This window comes from Triticum dicoccoides, chromosome 5A, assembly GCF_002162155.2.
Source record: "Triticum dicoccoides isolate Atlit2015 ecotype Zavitan chromosome 5A, WEW_v2.0, whole genome shotgun sequence".
Classification (NCBI taxonomy): domain Eukaryota; kingdom Viridiplantae; phylum Streptophyta; class Magnoliopsida; order Poales; family Poaceae; genus Triticum; species Triticum dicoccoides.
In genome coordinates, this window is record NC_041388.1 from 183,878,711 (window position 1) to 183,897,561 (window position 18,851).

At 52.3% G+C, this 18,851-nt stretch overlaps 1 protein-coding gene across 1 annotated transcript; it reads right to left on the reverse strand.

Moving 5' to 3' along the window:
* Positions 1-10,325: 10,325 nt before the first annotated feature.
* On the reverse strand, positions 10,326-13,755 carry LOC119300682 (homeobox protein knotted-1-like 11). The gene is made up of 7 exons (XM_037577582.1): positions 13,684-13,755; positions 13,456-13,614; positions 12,692-12,812; positions 11,159-11,343; positions 10,938-11,069; positions 10,693-10,829; positions 10,326-10,603 (listed from the first exon to the last, which is right to left on the reverse strand). The coding sequence occupies exons 1-7, from the start codon at positions 13,684-13,686 to the stop codon at positions 10,564-10,566; spliced, it is 777 nt and encodes a 258-aa protein (XP_037433479.1). The 5' UTR covers positions 13,687-13,755; the 3' UTR covers positions 10,326-10,563.
* Positions 13,756-18,851: the final 5,096 nt, after the last annotated feature.

An 18,851-nucleotide genomic window follows, 5' to 3' on the forward strand; every position in this document is an offset into this window, starting at 1 on the left:
AAGCCTAGCTACCTTCCTCCAACCCGCTCCCGCAGCTTCCTCCCTCGATCTATGCATCTTCCTCGGGATCCCTCCTGATCCTTCTCCACCCAACTAGCGCCGCTTGCCCGATTCCCTGTCCTTGCAAGCCGCCTCTCGTTCCCCACGCCGAACAAATTTGTGTTGCCGCCTTCGTTTGCATCCTCGAGTAGCTTCATGGCCCGAGCAAGCATTGGAGCCCCGCTCCCGAGGCCCTGCCTTCTCCTCGTCTGCATCGACCGAAGCCAGCAGGGCCGCCTTCCTATTCTCCTATCTTCCTCCTTTTTATTCTCTTCTCTCCCTCACTCTATCTCCCTGTCTCTCTGTTACCTCGAACAGGTGAGCACCTGAAGCCATTGACAACCTCGAGCTCTTCCCCGCCGCCACCGTTTGAGCTCCCCAAGCATGGATCCGTCTGTCCTCGACTCACTGAACCTTGCCGCCGCCTGGCCTACTCTACGCCCAGCCTACGGTGCCAAGGAGATGCCTCTGCATCGGACCTCGACGAGCCGCCCCAAGTCCCTTACCTTCGTCCTCCGCTCGTGAACGAGCATGATGCTCACCGCCACGTCGCCGGAGAACGTCGTCCCCTATCGGGATCCACAGCCTTCGCGTCGTACCAGACCACCAAATCGCTATACCACCACTCTCCTTCGACCATGTCGGCCCCTTCGAGCCCCTGGGCATTGACCAACATGCCGGCTGGACCAGGCACCAAGTCACCACAGCGTCATTTGCCTTCACTGCCTCATCTCCTCTGCCTGCAAGCTGACCACCACGCCCTGCCTCACGCTCAAGCGTTGCGAGCGAGCGTGAGCTCCCGTGCCCTTCCGCGTCGTCTCGACCTGCTCCAACTGTCGCCCTCTGCTTCGAGCTGCCTCCCGTGCCTCGATCTCCTTCAAGACCGACCGGATCCATCTTCTCGTGCCCGGGCCCGCCCGTCCGCTCCATCCCGCCGCTCACCGGAGACCCAGGCGTCCTTGCCGTCGCCGTTGATTGCGTGTGAGCTCGACCCCTGCCTTCTGCGCGTCCTCGTAAGAGCGCTCAAGCACCGCCCCGTGTTGACCAGTCCAGCGCCAGCGTGGACGAGTGTCGCGTCACCCGCGCGAGCCCTCCTCTGCTTCGTAGTGGGCTGCCAGATCCGCCCCGCTGGGCCTCCTCACTTACGCTGGGCCATGGCCCATGGTGAGCTGCCCCGCGCCCCTCCTTTTTTTTGCTTTCCCTCATGTTGGACTAGTCTGCCAGATTCGGCCCGCTATGTTTTTTTTCCTAGTCCTGCGAATTTTGCCAATTTTTCTAGAGTTGGTAGTTTTGCAGTTTAGCCCATCTAGATCATGCATTTAATAACTAACAATTGGTGCATCGGTTTGAAATGTTTTATATATGAAAAATGACTAGAATTTCATCTAGTTTCATAATATCCAACTTTCATGCATGTTTAAAATGATTTTTGCATATAATTTGCCATATTGCCATGTTAAAATGATTTAATTCATAACTAAATAACCGTAGCTCCATTTTTAAATAAACTTTATATGTAAATGGGGTAGAAAAATGCCTAGCTTAACATGTTGCACTCATCTTGCATGTTTAACAACTCTAAAATATGGTTTAAGGTAGTTTTATTATGCTTGCACCAAATCCATAAATTGCATATGAGGATTTTTCCGGACTTGTTGCTTGTTGTTCCGGCCTCATTTAAACTTGCCTAGATAGATAGTTTTATTATGCTTCACCTCTTGCCATGTTTAATAACATTTAATATTATTGGGTACATAAACGGAAGAGAACTAAATAATTGATGTGGTGTTTCGTCAATATGCAACTCGTTGCATATTGAGCTCCACTTAATTTGTAGTATTATTTGTGCACTTTGCCATGCCATGCCTCATTAAAATGGACATGCATCATACTTGATTGTGCATCATGCCATGTTTTTGTGATGGTTGTTTACTATGTTGCTTGCTTCTTTTTGGGTTGCTTCTCTCGTTAGCTTCGGTTCCGTTTCGGAGTTGTGAGGATTCGTTCGACTATGTCCGTTTGTCTTCTTCATGGACTCGTTCTTCTTCCTTGCGGGATCTTAGGCAAGATGATGATACCCTCGATATCACTTTTATCTTTGCTTGCTAGTTGTTCACTCTATCGCTATGTCGCGCTACCTACCACTTGTTATATCATGCCTCCCATATTGCCATGTCAAGCCTCTAACCCTCCCTAGCAAACCGTTGTTTGGCTATGTTACCGCTTTTGCTCAGCCCCTCTTATAGTGTTGCTAGTTGCAGGTGAAGTTGAAGATTGTTCCATGTTGGAACATGGATATGTTGGGATATCACAATATCTTTTATTTTAATTAATGCATCTATATACTTGGTAAAAGGTGGAAGGCTAGGCCTTATGCCTGGTGTTTTGTTCCACTCTTGCCGCCCTAGTTTCCGTCATACCGGTGTTATGTTCCTTGATTTTGCATTCCTTACGTTGTTGGGTGTTATGGGAACCCCTTGATAGTTCGCTTTGAATAAAACTCCTCCAGCAAGGCCCAACCTTGGTTTGCCTAACAACCTAAGCCTTTTTCCCTTGGGTTTCCAGAGCCCGAGGGTCATGTTTATTTACCCCCCGGGCCAGTGCTTCTTTGAGTGTTGGTCCAACCTGGGCGATGTCCGGCGCCCCCTGGGCAACCAGGGTCTATGCTAACCCGACGTCTTGCCCATCTGGTGTGCCCTGAGAACGAGATACGTGCGACTCCTATCGGGATTTGTCGGCACATCGGGCAGCTTTGCTGGTCTTGTTTTACCGTTGTTGAAATGTCTTGTAACTGGGATTCCGAGACTTATCGGGTCTTTCCGGGAGAAGGAATATCCTTCGTTGACCGTGAGAGCTTGTGATGGGCTAAGTTGGGACACCCCTGCAGGGTATAAACTTTTGAAAGCCATGCCCGCAGTTATGTGGCAGATGGGGATTTGTTAATGTCCGGTTGTAGAGAACTTGACACTTGACTTAATTAAAATGCATCAACCGTGTGTGTAGTCGTGATGGTCTCTTTTCGGCGGAGTCCGAGAAGTGAACACGGTCTTGTGTTATGCTTGAACGTAAGTAGTTTCAGGATCACTTCTTGATCACTTCTAACTTCTCGACCGTTGCGTTGCTTCTCTTCTCACTCTTATTTGTGTATGTTAGCCTCCATATTTGCTTAGCGCTTGATGCAGCTCCCCCTCATTACCTTACCCTACCCATAAGCTTAAATAGTCTTGATCTCGCGGGTGTGAGATTGTTGAGTCCTCGTGACTCACGGATACTTCCAAACAGTTGCAGGTGCTGATGATACCATGCAGGTGACACAACCGAGCTCAAGTGGGAGCTCAATGAAGATCTTGATCGTTGTTATGCGTCTTTTCTGGTTGGTCAGTAGTGGTGCCCAGTTGGGCCGATCGGGGATCTAGCATTTGGGTTTGTCTTCCTTTATTTTTGTTCCGTAGTCGGACCTTTGATTATACTCTGGATGATGTATGTTTAACTTGTATTTGTGTGAAGTGGCGATTGTAAGCCAACTCTTTATCCCTTTCTTATTCAGTACATGGGATTGTGTGAAGATTACCCCACTTGCGACTAAACCACCATGCGGTTATGCCTCTAAGTCGTGCCTCGACACGTGTGAGATATAGCCGCATCATGGGTGTTACAATGGGCGCCGGAGGTAGGCCCTCCAATATTCCTCAAATAATCCATAAAAAATCTCTGTGAAGTTTCAACTTGTTTGGAGTTGTGCAGAATAGGTGGCCTGACGTAGCTTTTCCAAGTCTAGATTTCCAGTTGCCAGAATTCTCCCCCTTTGTGTATACCTTGCATATTATGAGAGGAAAGGCATTAGAATTACTCCAAAAAGCATCATTATGGATAAAAACATTATAAATAAAAGTAAGAAAACATGATGCAAAATGGACATATCATTAACATACATTCTCTTCTTGGATCATATGCACTTATGATTGGAACTCTAGCAAGCATCCGCAACTATTAAAGATCATTATGGTAAAACTCAACCATAGCATTAAAGCATCAAGTCCCCTTTATCCCATACGCAACAACCCCCTTACTCGGGTTTATGCTTCTATCACTCAAGCAACCCACTATAAGCGAATCATGAAAGTATTGCAACACCCTACAGCGGGAATCCTTCACATGTGTGTGGCACGGAAGGCACCATAGGACAATACCAAAATAAAACATACAACTCAAACTAATCTAGATCATCAATCAACCCAAAGGACAAAAGAAATCTAATCAAAATACCATAGGATGGCAATACATCATTGGATCATAATATGTGGCATAAGGCACCATGTTCAAGTAGGGGATTACATCAGGGTGCGAGAGAGTGGACTGTGTAAAAGAGATGAGGATGGTGGTGAAGATGGTCACCGCGGCGATGGTTCTCCCGGCGGCACTCCGGTGCCACCGAGAGAGAGGGGGCGGCTGAAGGGTCGATGCGGGGCATGGCTGATGAGGAGCTGGGGCGGATGGTGCCGGCCCGCCATGAGTGACGGCGGTGAGGGCGGTGTGGATTGCCCGGGTCCGGGCCGTCTTCATCTGCCTCTCCTCCGGCTTGAGGTACGCCACCATCTTGGCGAAGGTTGGCTCTGGGATGAGAGTAAGGTTGGAGGCGGCGTTCCCAAAGTCCTCGTTGAGACCGACGGTGAGGGTTCTAATGAGGATCTCGTCGCCGACCATCTCGCCGAGATCACGGAGCTCATCGGCGAGCTTTGAGGCGCATGCAAAAATCGTCTGTCGGATTTCGGGTTCCGGAAAAACCCTTGAGGTTCGAACACTAGGGTGCGCATGAAGATCTCCCCCCTCTCTAGCTCGTGCACTCGACGGTCTCACGGCCTAGCTTCGACGGACTCAAAGAACACGAGACACAATATTTATACTGGTTCAGGCCACCGTTGTGGTGTAATACCCTACTCTAGTGTGGTGTGGTGGATTGCCTCTTGGGCTGAGGATGAACGGTTACAAGGGAAGAACAACCTCCTGAGGAGAGGTGCTATTGTGCTTAGTGAACTTGTGTGAGGCTAAGGATGGAATGGCTCTCATCCAAGATCAGATCGATCCCCAGCTATGGTGGTGGCTAGTCCTATTTATAGAGGCCCTGGTCCTCTTCCCAAATATTGAACGGGAAGGGATCCCACAACTGCCAAATTCAAAGGGAGACAACTAGTACAAGTTATCCTGACAAAAGTAGTCTTCGCCTGCCAAAGACTCTGGTGGTGACGCCGTCTTGGGCTCCACGGTGACCTCCGTCCTACCGTTCTACTGGTCTTGGTCTTGTTTCACCAATATGGAGACCTTTTCCTAATGCCTTGGAACTCCATGCCTGCGCTTGCCTCCTTATCACCAAAGAGGAAGCGAGGACACTGCGCCTGCTGGCGCCCGCCTGGTCTTGATCGTGATGGCTTACGTCATTGGAACCTCACGAGGTTTGCCTTGCCTTGATCTCATCGCCCCTCGCGAGCCATCCTAGTGAGGCCGCCCCTGAGGAGGTCTTGCATCATCCGCCTCGCGAGGCTTGGCCCCTGGCGAGGGTCTTGGGTGTTTGCTGGTGAAGATTGGTCGTACGGGGCCACTGGTAGAGCCACACTGCGGGCCTCAGGCAGGCAAGTCTCGGGACCCCCATTCCTAGAACACCGACAGTAGCCCCCGGGCCCAAGGCGCGCTCGGGCTTGGCTTCGAGGTGAAGCCAAAGGGAAAGTGCGGAGCACCACGGGGCCCAACAGCCTGCGGCCTTGGTCGACGCGTGGCAACTGATTGGACGTGGGCGTCTCCGCTTCCCCATGCAGCCTTGAAATCCGCCTAGCTAGGCGGCCACGACATCCTACATAGTTACCACCTCGCTGCTGGCAACACACTCCCCGACTTCTTCGCTTCCTTGTACCTCTGCTTCTCTTCCAATCCAACTCGAGCTCTACCCTAATCACCATGCATGGCCGAGCCGGAGAGAGAAAGGGAAGAAGCCCCTGTGCCCAGCCAACTCGGCTCCAGCCATCGAGCCCGCCATCGGCCGGTCGCGGGTGCTCAATCGGGAGGCCATGGACAAGGTCATCCTTGCGCTTGCTACCAGCTTCAACGAATGGGGAGGGACGGTGGCCTGGCCTGCGTCTCGAGCCTGTATTGATAGGACGGCCACCGAGGTCCCGTTCTTCGTCGACGCTCTGTGGGCTGGCCTAGTTCGCCTCTTCTCTGCCTTCTTCGATGCCGTGCTTTCTCATTACCAAATCCATATGCTGGACCTTGATCCCCAATCTGGTGCCCTTCTCGCCGTCTTTTCCTTTGTCTGTGAGGCCATGGTGGGCATTGCCCCTTCTGTGGCGCTCTTGCACCATTTCTTCTCGCTGCACCTGACCAACCCCCGATAGTGCTCTGGGTGCCTGAGTTTCCAGGCCGTGGTGGCGACGGCCGGCTCGGGGATTGATTTTGATCTCCCGCAGTCCACGGGCAAGTTTCAGATGCGGTGGGTGTATTTCGATGTCGGGGTACTCAACCCTCTGCTCTCGCTTCCGTCGTCGCCCGCCGTCCCCAGCTCCGGCTGGGGTCACGAGGAGCTCGCGGGCTCCCGCCTCGCCTTCGTTTGGCTCCGGCTGAGGAGGCTGAAGGATCTTGATGTGACAGCGCCCAAGGTGATGAAGGAGTTCCTCCGACGCTGCATCGCCCCACTCCAGCGCCATTCCCAGCCGATGTGGGCCCTGACCGGCGATTAGGATCGCATGAGGCTTCAGGCGTCGGGGCTTCCCACCGAGGCACGAAGGATGGTGCTCGAGGTCTTGGCCGGCGACCGCTCGCCGGGTTACTTCCCTCAAGCGGGTTGTTGCTTGTACGACTGCTTGAACAGGGTGGAGTTCGCAGGGCAGATGCCCTCCTCCGATGAATGGGGGCTGCACCCAGTTGGCCTTGTGGGGGCCCGCGAGAACCCCGTCGTTGTGGTTCCTCGCCCCAGGGGTGGACGCAGGGGGCAAGCATCGCTGGAGGCCGGAGGCGCGAGCGCAGAGGTGTCGATGCTGCCTGGGACTCCCGGGGCGTCATCCTCGGGAACCCGTGATTCTTGCCCTGGGACGGCGGCTGAGGAGGCAACGCAGTCCATTGCTCCTGAGGTCGAAGCTCCTGAGGCCTCGGCAAGTTGCCACGAGGCGGAGCCCGATATCTCTCCTCGGCATGGCGCTCTTGAGGCTGTCTCCTTGGGTGCCTCACGAGTCGCGCACCGCGCTGGTCGCCACGTGCAACGCTTGGGCCGGTTTCGCGTGGACTTTGCGGTGCTACGAAAGAGGAAGGGTTCTCCGAGCTACAACAGTGGCGCCGTCCGACCGTTGAAACATAGGAAGTACATTGCCGTAGATGAGTAAGTACCTTATCTCTGTAATTCCTCGAGTGTCGCTTCCCTTCCTGGCGGTGGTTCTCCAGGATCCCATCTACCAAGGCCATGAAGCCCCCGGTGACGCAACCTCCTCCTGCCTCGAGTCTTCCGCTGGCCCTGAGCGTCCAAAGCCGGCATGCTACCCCCGTCACAGGGTCGGCGGGTGAGACAAGTGCGCCGGCTTGGCGCCTTGAGCCCGCGCTCCTGCTGCCTCTTCTTTGCGGCCTCGTCGGGGTGTGACGAGCGTGCCAAGGTCTCCTCCTCTGGTTATGGACGGTGACTGGATAGCTTCGGTCTTGGTCCCTTCTTTGAGCGGTGAGCCTCATCCCAACCGGGCTCCTGCTGAGGCCCAGTCAGCGTCCGGAGGGGTGCCAGCCCCCAGTCCCCGGCAGGAAAGGGGCGAGACGCTTCAGGTCCCGTCGACGGCCCCTGCTGTGGAAGACAAAGTCGGCTGCACGCTCAAAGCTGCGCATGAAAGGAGCGTTGTCCGCCACGAGCTTTTCCGGGAGGCGATGGGCGCGATGAACCGGCTTGGCGGGGAGCTCGCGGATGTAGACGCGCGCCTCGAGGCTGAGGGTCTCCGGCTGGCGGAGGAGTGGCATAAGCTGAAGGTGGCCATCAACCTCGGGCGCCACCAACGTGAGCTTGATAATGTGAAGGCCACGGCGTCTCTCACGACCTTGCGCGAAGCTTGTGCCCGTGCTTTGGAAGAAGCTCGGGAAGATGATCGACATCGCGAGATCGCAGAGAAGCACGCGTGGGAGCTCCAAGCCTGGAGTGCTTCCCTGGAGCAGCAGATGGAGGCACACAAGGCCGCCTTAGCGTCAATGAGGGGGACGCCTGTTGAGGACGAAGAGATCCTGAGGCGCGAGGAGGCGGTGGTGCTGGAAGCCACAGAGCGCAGCCTTGAGCTCGAGCGGTTGGAGACGAGGGAGCGCCAAGTTGCCCAATCTTAGGACGCCGTCGGTGCACGCGAGGCCAAGGCCCAGGAGGAAGTCGATCACCGAGCGGCCGAGGCTCGCGCGGACCTTGTGGGCAGGTACGACCTGAAGTTGAAGCTTGTGGAAGCCGTGGCTGTGGGCAGGACCAAGGCCCTCAGGTCAGGGCTGGACAAAGCCGAATGTCGCGAGAAAGCCGATGTAGTCGCATTGTCTTTAGTGCAAGCCGAGCTGGTTTCCGCACATGCCGAGCTGTCTTCTCTTCAATAGCGGGTTGCCGATGCCGAATCCTCCACGCAGTAGGGCAGGGCGGAAGCACTCCGGCGGCGGACGCTGGAGCGCGAGCATGCCGCCATGCTTCAAAACCTTAGGACCAGAGCCAAAGCAATGTTGGGCGCCGTTTGTGGCGAGAATGCGCCTCATCCCCACTCGGACGACTACGCCAGTCACCTCCTTTTCTTCACTGACATGGTGACACGCTTGGAGAATCGGTCCGAGAGGGCTCGCGTGCTTGTCGAGGAGAGGAGCCACGGCCTGCTCAAGCGTGCGTTCTCCCGTGTCTTCAGCCATCTCCAAAACACCTACCCCAACCTTGACTTCGACGCCTCCATTGCTCCAGTGCCCTAGGCCACCCGGTATGACCTGGCGCGTTGGGTTGAGGACAATGTGCATGCCCTAGTCAGGGCCTTCACCTCTGAGGATGACGCGGTGGTGGTCGTTGCAGATGGAGGCGATGTGGTGCACGACGGCGAGGGCGGCGCCGGTGATGGCAGCGACGACGCTGGTGATGATGACGGAGACGTCGGCGATGGTGACAGCGATGCAAGCGATGCGTCTGAGGGCGACCCGGAGGACGTGGTGAGCGACATGTCCGATTGAACCCTCGCTTCTTTGTTGCTGACCCTGCATATGAAAGCTCAGGCATGGCCTTGAAGGTTGTGAGAGCATTTTGGGAGGGGAAAACCCTCATGTAAACAGATTATTGCTTTTGTTCTTTAGGCTAGGCTAAAGATGTGTTTTCATAAATCCGCGAGTCCCGTCATGAGCCTACCGTTGTAGTTTTACCTTTGTCCGGGCCGGTTCCGAACCGGGCCACACGGTCTTGAGTTCCGGAGGAGCCTGCCGATCTGCCCGAGAGGGCCTCGCGAGAAGCGAGCATTTAGCCATGGAAGGACGTGTGCGCGGCCCGCGCACGCCGTGCCCAGCCCCCGCTCGCGAGGAGCTCTCAAGGGAGGGAAGGCAGCTAGGGTGAACCCCGAACCAGGGCAAGGAGCCAAATCGCAAGAAATCGCATGAACGAGAAAAGACACCCCCACGCTTATCAACGAAAATTCAGCTTCAACTTAAATCCAATGCCAGAAAACAGGGCTACAAAAAGAGAGATTGAAAGCAAATGACCACGTCCGACACCTAGTCTAGTCTTCTTGTCTTCTTACAGCATGGAGCTATCACTACTAGAAAAACCCCTACTAATGGCGCACCTAATATGGCCATTAATGGCGCATCAGTGGGGCGCCATTACTAGCACGCCATTAGTAATTTTTACTAATGGCGCACCACTGGTGCGCCATTAGTATCTGGTATACTAATGGCGCACCTAGCAGTGCGCCATTAGTATACCATTCGGTGCTCCACTGATATTCCCTCTAGGTGCGCCACTAATAACCTTATAGGTGCACCACTAGTAATAAAGGAAGGTGCGCCACTAATAAGGGCTTAAATGCGCCACTGGTAATGTATTTGGAAAACAAAAAAAATCCAATTTTACAGAAAACAACCTATAAGGAAAATAATTTAAAAACAAAAAATGAAATAGAATCATATTTTTTATTATAGTAAGAATATTACAATGTCTTTACAAGTATCCAATAAAAGGAAAATTGCAAGGAAATAAAAGAAAATCCTAAAACTAATCTTCTAGTAATCTTTTCTTCTTTTTCTTCACTTTATCCCTGCAAAATGTAACAAAATAAACAGAAATACAAACAAACTATTTATAACATGTCAATATTGTCATTTTTTATAACATGTCAATACTGTCTTTTCCAGAATTACATGGTGTGAATATTGTATGAGTAAGATTATAATGGAAATGAATTGCAGAGGACATATGAGGTTCAACACTAATCATCGACAAGATGGAAGCGCTATGTACATATATGGGGCATTCGTTCTTCGTTCTTCGCTCTCCGACCGACCGCACCCACCCTACCAGGACTGCTCGGCGTTGCCCTCACCTGCATTGTTCCTTTTTTTTGAGAATGAAAGAGAGGGAATGAAAACCTGAGCGATTTCAAGCATGTGATGAAAGGATTGTTTTTGGGCCGATCGCCGTACCTTTTTCTCTTGCTCTTGTCTGACGAGGACGAGGTAGGGTTGCTGTGCCAGTTCCGCTTGCGCTGGTTGATGAACCAGTTGTTGATCTGCTTCAGCTGCAGCCCCGTCTCCTGCACCAGCCGCGCCTTGTCCTCCTCCTAGCAATACCCACCAGCGATGCTCATCAGTAGCACAACAAGAATTGCATGTAAAATGGTGACAAAGTTGCTGGCGATGACGGTATATGCGGGATGTCTGTCACATACAGTTGGGTACGGCCATTTGGCGTGGGCTTGCCACCAAGCTTTCAGGGTAGACGCCGTGTCCCCTGGGAGCTTTCCGGCTCTTTGCTTCCGCAGTATCTCCTCCCTGATGTCCACAAGCTTTTCTCTATACCCCTGCAAAGTCAGGAAAATAATTTTGTTTACAGTTTAGTTTGGACACCAACATAGTGGCAGCTGATAGAATGGAAGGCAGCGAGTTTTACCTGTTTAAGCTCATGCTTCAGCTCTTGCCTCACGCGCTCGACCAAGGATCTCTCACCCTCGGTTAGCATTCCGAAGCCCATGCCATCTGACACATCATTCCCGTCAAACATGTTGCTCTCACTGTCGACCGGATTGTCTTCGTCATCGGACATAGTTGCCCCGGTGCCTTCACCAGCAGATGCCCCTATAGGAAGAATCGATATTAGCAAAACTCAGAACTGGCCAATCTCCAACTTATCTTGGTCACATTTATATTGCGTCTTGCCTTGGCAGGTACTTATTCTTGCTCTAGTTTTTTTTCAGTACAATATATAACTAAGCCTATCCAGGCTTAATCTTGCTCTATTTTTTTTCTGACACAATTCTCATTATTATCTGAAGGCAAACTTCCATGTTCAAGCATATGCCTCTCACCGTAAACTGATTGATGATTACACATACAAACAGATTATGCAAAGTTCTATTGTCAACAAAAAAAAGAAAAATCACTCCCTTTGGTTTTCACAGCGACACCAGTTTCCAGTGTGACTGGATATTGGCATGGTTTTCTCATAGGTGTGTGCCTCGTGATGCCTATAGGCAGAATGGTGGAAAATGTGACGTAGCAAAAGGAACTAAAAACAGTACTATATGCAGACAATCAATATCCATGAATTAAATTCAAGTAAAGTACAATTCCACTAGAAATTTTGTAGCCATGTCAGTTCATTTTGACGATGAAGCATTATTCAATATGCAACACTTTTTTTGCACTACGCAAGGGGCTTCTTTTCCTATATGGATTATATGTCATTTTGACAAGCAACATAAAGTATCTGAAAGGGTAACCCTTGTGTGATGGTTCCCGATTATATAGTCCGTGACTGTTCCGTGTGGAAGCTAATTGCAGTAGACATATTAAGAGAGACTTTATCAGGACAGCTTAGCTAAGATTATGAACGCAAGGTACTGTCAGTTCAGTTGCATGGTTGGTGCAACACAAGGTTCATGAATAACTGCCACATACACCGAACTGAAATCTCAAAAGGTACAGCTTTGAAGCCAGGTCCAACAGCTCAAAGTCTGCAACTCTTGTAACTAATAATAATATATAAGAAGGAACCGGTACTACTATAAAGGTGGACCTAGTATCTCATAGGACCTACAAGGGTGTGAATTATGACCTATATTTTCTGTCACGACGCGCAATAATACAGGAAAATGGCCAGTCATCGAGCTCTTTCTAGTTGAGTTGAAAAACAAAATATAAGACATTTTTGCAGTTCTTATATTCTGGTACAGAGGTAGTATTTGTGTTATGTTTGTACTCGCTGGATGCAGAGAGCAGAAGCAATGGATCCCTTCTTTTAAAAAAGAATTCCCCTGTGGTTGAGATCCTATGAAACGGCGCCCCTCATGTAGCATGATACTTACTGTGACTATCAACCTCTTAATAAGCATGTAGTGTAGAGATTGTAAAACCCTCTTCCTAGAGAATTTAAGAAGCACTTATCTTGCTGCTGAACTGATGAAGTTAAGATGATGTATGGTACTTGTAAGACTCTGCAGAGTTTGCTCGAGCTCCCACCAGGCCATCACCGCCTCCATGGCGTGGACGCGCACATGCTGCTGGAGCTGTTCCTTGAAGGAACAGAGGAGCAGCACATAGTGTGTCTGCAACAAGGAAAACAGAACCTTTAGAACACATATATAGAGAAAAAGGCAGGTGGTCGATAATAACCTTTACACAAGGAGAATTGCCATTTCCAGGCAAAGGAAGGAGCCCCTGCTTGCCTAGCAAAGGGACACTTGTAGTTGTTTTTTGGGGTTTGCTTTTGTCTCTATCGCAGAGGTGAGGCGCTTGTGGTTGAGGAAACAAAGTTGCTCACAGCTAGAGCCTAGAGCACGCAGTAAATTATTTGGAGGTGGGATGGGTAGCAATCAAGGGATGAACTAGCATAATACTCATAGTTGAAGAAGCTAACTTTAACCAAATCCACTGGCGGAGGTTAGTGAGTGCTAATAATCCCATGTGAGCTCGTGCGCAACCAATCAAACATGTTGTGTGCGTTGGAAGAAAAAGGTAACCTGGCTTAGCCTGTTTGAAATCCCAATCCCAGTCCCAACACGAGCGGGGCAATTTCATCGCCAAATCCCATCCAATCCCCAAATTTTCGAACCACACACGCACGCACGCCGCGTCAATCTACTACACATAACATAGAGCACGCGCGGGGCAGCCCGGCCCAGCCGGCGCGGGGCGTCCGTACGCGGCGTGAGCGTGAGGCGAGGAGGCCTGGTGGTGGTAGCAGCTCACCATGAAGAGGTCGAGCTCCTCGCCGCCGGCGGGCGCGGCGGCGGGGGGCACGGGCGGCGGGGCGCGCGCGGCGATCTGCGCGTCGATGCGGGGGAGCTGGTCGACGGGGGTGGCGATGCGGAGGCAGGCGACGTGCGCCTCCAGCAGCAGCAGCCTGCCCTGCACATAAAACAAACCAATGAGGGGACGGGAGGGGAGATGAAGAAGATGGCCTGCAGCCACACGCACCATGGTCGGGGTCGGAGATCCGTCACCGGAGATGGCCTGCAGCCGTCGTCTGTCGCCCGGAGGTTGAGGCGTTGTACCTCCATGGCTAGGCTAGGCTAGGGTTTCTGGCATCTCCGTCCTGGCTTCTGTCGGCCCTGGATGGATGGTCGCGGCCCAGGTCGACGACGGGACGATGCGCCGTGGATCTGGATCTGGGCACTCCTCACCTCCCTGGAAGCTCGCCGGAGAAGGCCTTCCCTTCCCTCCCCTCCTCTCCTCTACTAGGAGAGAAGAGGAGAGAAGAGAAGAGAAGGTGAGGTGCGGCAGCGCTGCAGGGAGAGGAGGCCGCCATGACCGGGCTCCTCCTGCTGCCATGGTCGCCATGGCATCGGGCTAGGGTCTCGGCCCGACCAGGCAGACAGAGGAGAGGATAGGGAGGTCACCGGCGCGGCGTGGATGGGGAGAGGAGGCCGCCGGAGAGGTGATGCGGAAGAGGAGATCGGCGGCGGCGTTGGGTCAGAGCCGGAGGAGAGGCGAGTGGCTGTGTCAGGAGGAAGGGGAGGGGAGAGAACGTGACTAGAGGGAGGGGATAAGGGGTGATAGCAATGGCGCACCGGTAGGGGGTGCGCCATACGTATAGATAGCAATGGCGCATCTCTTACTGGTGCGCCATTACTAGTTAAAACTAGTAATGGCGCACTTTCCCCCTGGTGCGCCATTGGTAAGTCTGGGGAGGGGTGTGGGGCCAGGACAAAACTACTAATGGCGCACCACACACTAAGTGCGCCATTAGTAATATGGCCACTAATGGCGCACCCATATCTGGTGCGCCATTAGTGTCCATATCATCTATAGCCCTTTTCCTAGTAGTGTATGTGCTGCCACTAGTCGTGGGAGGGAGCCCCCGAGGCCCGAGGGCTGCACTCCTGAGACTCCGGGGCGTGTACAGCCCCAGTCATTATTACTTGAGAGTTTCACGAGCGGAGATCTTCACAAGCGCGAGCCTTACTTCATATCATCAGACGAGGGGCCCGCCTTGCGCCACCCTCGACCACCACTGGGGGCGACCGGTAACTAGGACGACACCTGGGGGCAAAGGGGACGCCAGCGGTGCCCTCGGCGACCATGGGTCCTCTGCCGGGGGAAGGCTCGCCGCCACCTTCCCGGCAGAGGGCCTACCTCTGGGCTGTCTTGCTCCGTGTGATGCAGGGAGGGGCCTTGCTCCCGGCTCCTCCCCGGCAGCCCCCAGTGCGTCCCCTGGCGGAAGGGAGGCCGCCAAGCTGGGACCGCCGTCCGCCACCGTGACCTGATCCTCCTGCGACCCATGGTTAGCGTAAGCTTGCTCCTGAGAGATTAGTGGTAACCTCTAGCTGTTGTTGCGGGCATGGTTGGTGAGGCTTCTGAGAGGCTCCTGGAAGGCCCTAGTTTCCAGTGCCTCCTCCTCCCAGCTCGAGGTATCCTCTAGCTCGTACCTGCGCTCGTTGGAGGTGGCGAGGGTGCGATTGGGCATCTGGTGCAGTTGGCCACGCCAATGTTGATGGAGCTCTGAGGCGCGCCCAAGGGCGCGCGGGCGCGGTGAGGCCCGCCATGCGATCCGGCCGCGGCCTGAGGTGTGAGCAGGGAGCAGAAGGGAGGCACTCCCGAGGCCACGACGTCTAGTAGCTCGGCGACCCGTTCCAGTAGTGCATGCCGGCCGCTCTCCATCAGCCGCCATCGCAGTAGCTCGCGAGCCACCGTGAGCGTGGCCCTCATGTTTGCACGCGTGGCTTGAAGCCCTTGCAGCTGCCCGTACTTGGCGTGGGGTAAGGGTGGATGGCGGTTGACCGCGCCGCCCGTGCCCTACTGTGCTTGGCGGTGCGTGCGCTGCCTGGAGCGCAGGGTTGAGGTCTTCTTGGGCAGGTGGGGCCGCCCGAGCCGGCCAGGGTCCCTACCGGTCGGTGTTGGCCCTCGGGTCGCCAGGCATTGGAGCTGCGGAGTGTCGGTAGATCGACTGGCGGAAGGAAGATTCTGGCGGACCCCTACCTGGCGCACCAAATGTCGGATTTCGGGTTCCGGCAAAACCCTTGAGGTCTGAACACTGGGGTGCGCACGAAGATCTCCCCCCCCCCTCTCTAGCTTGCGCACTTGGCTGTCTCACGGCCTAGCTTCGATGGACTCAAAGAACACGAGACACAAGATTTATACTGGTTCGGGCCACCGTTGTGGTGTAATATCCTACTCCAGTGTGGTGTCACTACAAGAAATATGTCAACTTGTGACCTTCTGTCAGTGACCCTGAAAGAATTGGTCGTAAATCTATGACCATTTGAGACCAATTGGTCAAAAGCTGTTCGAGGGGCTCCAAACCGTAAACCATAACGACCATTTTGATCAGAAAGTTCGCAATTTCCTTACACGAAATGGTCGTAAAGCAGACAACACTGGTCCGGTGCCTTATTTCTAGCTGATCACGACCAATATAAATGGTCATAGCCTTGTAAATTGTGGTGCATTGCTATGATTAAGCGCCACCTCATCAGTTTTGCCTATGTGTCATGCTCATGTGTCAATTATTGCTTATATGTCATGCTCATGTGTCAATTTTCACTTATGTGTCTGCATAACACTTGATTTAAATCTACCACTGACGGATGGGTCCCACGCATGAACATGTTGACCAGAAGTTCAACTACACCGCCTATCCAATTACAGGACCGGAACCACCACCTCTTTATACCTACATGACACGCGGGTCCCACCACCGAACTAACATGTAGGTGACATGCGGGTCCCACCACCAAACTAACAGGAACTCACATCTTGTAACACCCTCGATGCGGCTATAGCTCCCACGTGTCGAGGCACGACTTAGAGTCATAACCGCATTGAAAGCAATGTCGCAAGCTAGGCAATCATCACAAACATCCCATGCAATATATAGAATAAAAGGGGAGATACATAGTTGGCTTACACTCGCCACGTCACATCAAAGTACATAAATAACATCCATCATACAAACACTCATGGCCCGACTACGGCGCCAAAATAGAAGAAAACCCAACATGCGACAAGGCCCTGAATCGAACCCCAACTAGGCACCACTACTGATCATCGGGAAAAGACACGTAGTAACACTGAGAGTCCTCGTCGAACTCCCACTTGAGCTCGTATGTGTCACCTGGAGCGGAATCACCTGGACCTGCATCTGGAGTTATAGTATCTGTGAGCCACAGGGACTCAGCAATCTCGCACCCTCGCGATCAAGACTATTTAAGCTTATAGGAAGGGTAAGGCAAATGTATATGTGGAGCTACAGCAAGCGACTAGCATATACAGTGGCTATCTTATTCGCAAAAGAGAGCGAGAAGAGGAGGCAAAGCACGAGCGAGAAACTAGAGAGCAACCTGCGCAAACATTACTCCAACACCGTGTCCACTTCCCGGACTCCGCCGAGAAGAGGCCATCACGGTAACACACTCAGTTGATTCATTTTAATTAATTAAGGTTCAAGTTATCTACAACCGGACATTAACAAATTCCCATCTGCCCATAACCGCGGGCACGGCTTTCGAAAGTTCAATCCCGGCAGGGGAGTCCCAACTTAGCCCATGACAAGCTCTCACGGTCAACGAAGGAATAGACCTCCTCCCAAGACGTTCCGATCAGACTCGGTATCTTGGTAATTCAAGACAACTCCGACAATGGTAAAACAAGTCCAGCAACACCACCCGTTGTGCCGACAAATCCCGATAGGAGCTGCACATATCTCGTTCTCAAGGCACATCGGATAAGCTAAGCGTACGGGAGCCAACGTAACCCAAGTTGCCGAGGGACGGCCCCGCACGGTGCTCTAGGTTGGACCAACACTCAGAGGAGCACTGGCCCGGGGGGGTAAAATAAGATGACCCTTGAGTCCGCGAAACCCAAGGGAAAAGGCTAGGTGGCAAATGGTAAAACCAAGGTTGGGCACTGCTGGAGGAGTTTTATTCAAGGCGGACAGTCAAGGGGTTCCCATTATAACCCAACCGCGTAAGGAACGCAAAAATCCGGGAACATAACACCGATATGACAGAAACTAGGGCGGCAAGAGTGGAACAAAACACTAGGCGAGAGGCCGAGCCTTCCAACCTTCACCAAGTATATAGATGCATTAAGATAACATGGCAATTTAATGATATCCCAACAAGTAAATAAATGATGTCCCAACAAGGAATGACCTCCAATCTTCACCTGCAACTAGCAACGCTATAAGAGGGGCTGAGCAAAGCGGTAACATAGCCAATCAACGGTTTGCTAGGACAAGGTGGGTTAAAGGTTTGACATGGCAATTGGGAGGCTGGCAAGCAAAAGGTAGGCATCGTAGCATTGGCATAGCAAAAGAGCGAGCAAACTAGCATAGCAAAGATAGTAGTGATTTCGAGGGTATGATCATCTTGCCTGCACAGTTGTCAGAGTTGACTGGAACCTCAAGAGCAAACTCAACGGGCTCCTCATTAGCAAACTCGTCTCCCGGCTCTACCCAAACAAGACAAACAAGCAACAAGGATACAATCAACCACGTGCAAACTCAAGCAATAAGATGCAAAGATGATATGCTATGCGGGATGCGATGCGGGATGCAAAATGCAAGATATGATAGGAAATGCATGAACCTGGCCTCAACTTGGAAAACCAAGTGTGCCACTGGAAAGAGGGGATGAAATCGCTTGAAAACAATATAAAGAACGCCGGAATCGGAGTTACGGTTTGGAAATGGCAAGCGATTTAAGAATGACACCGGTCTGCGATTTACAGCAAGTAGGCATCTAAATGCAATAAAATGAACATGCTACAGCCACCAAACATGACAAGAAAATACATGGCAGGGATGCACACAAGATGCTTAACAAAAGTCTAGCACTGAGCTACGGCCAATTCATCCATTATGAGGTTCAAACAAGCATGGCAAAAACGCAAATGCAAAACAGATTTCAGACTTAGTGAAATTAACACTTGTCTGAAATTTCAGATCACGGAGCCCTCTTCGGAGCAGCAAAACAACATGATACATGACCTGATTAAGACAAGTAAGAACATGGCACGGAGCTACTCAACAAGCTTAACAAAAGACCCAAAGTGACCTGGGGCCAAAAGGGTTCACAAAATATACTAACGGGCACACGAACATAGCTAAAACACAATCAGTTTTCAGACTTAGTGAAAACCGAGAC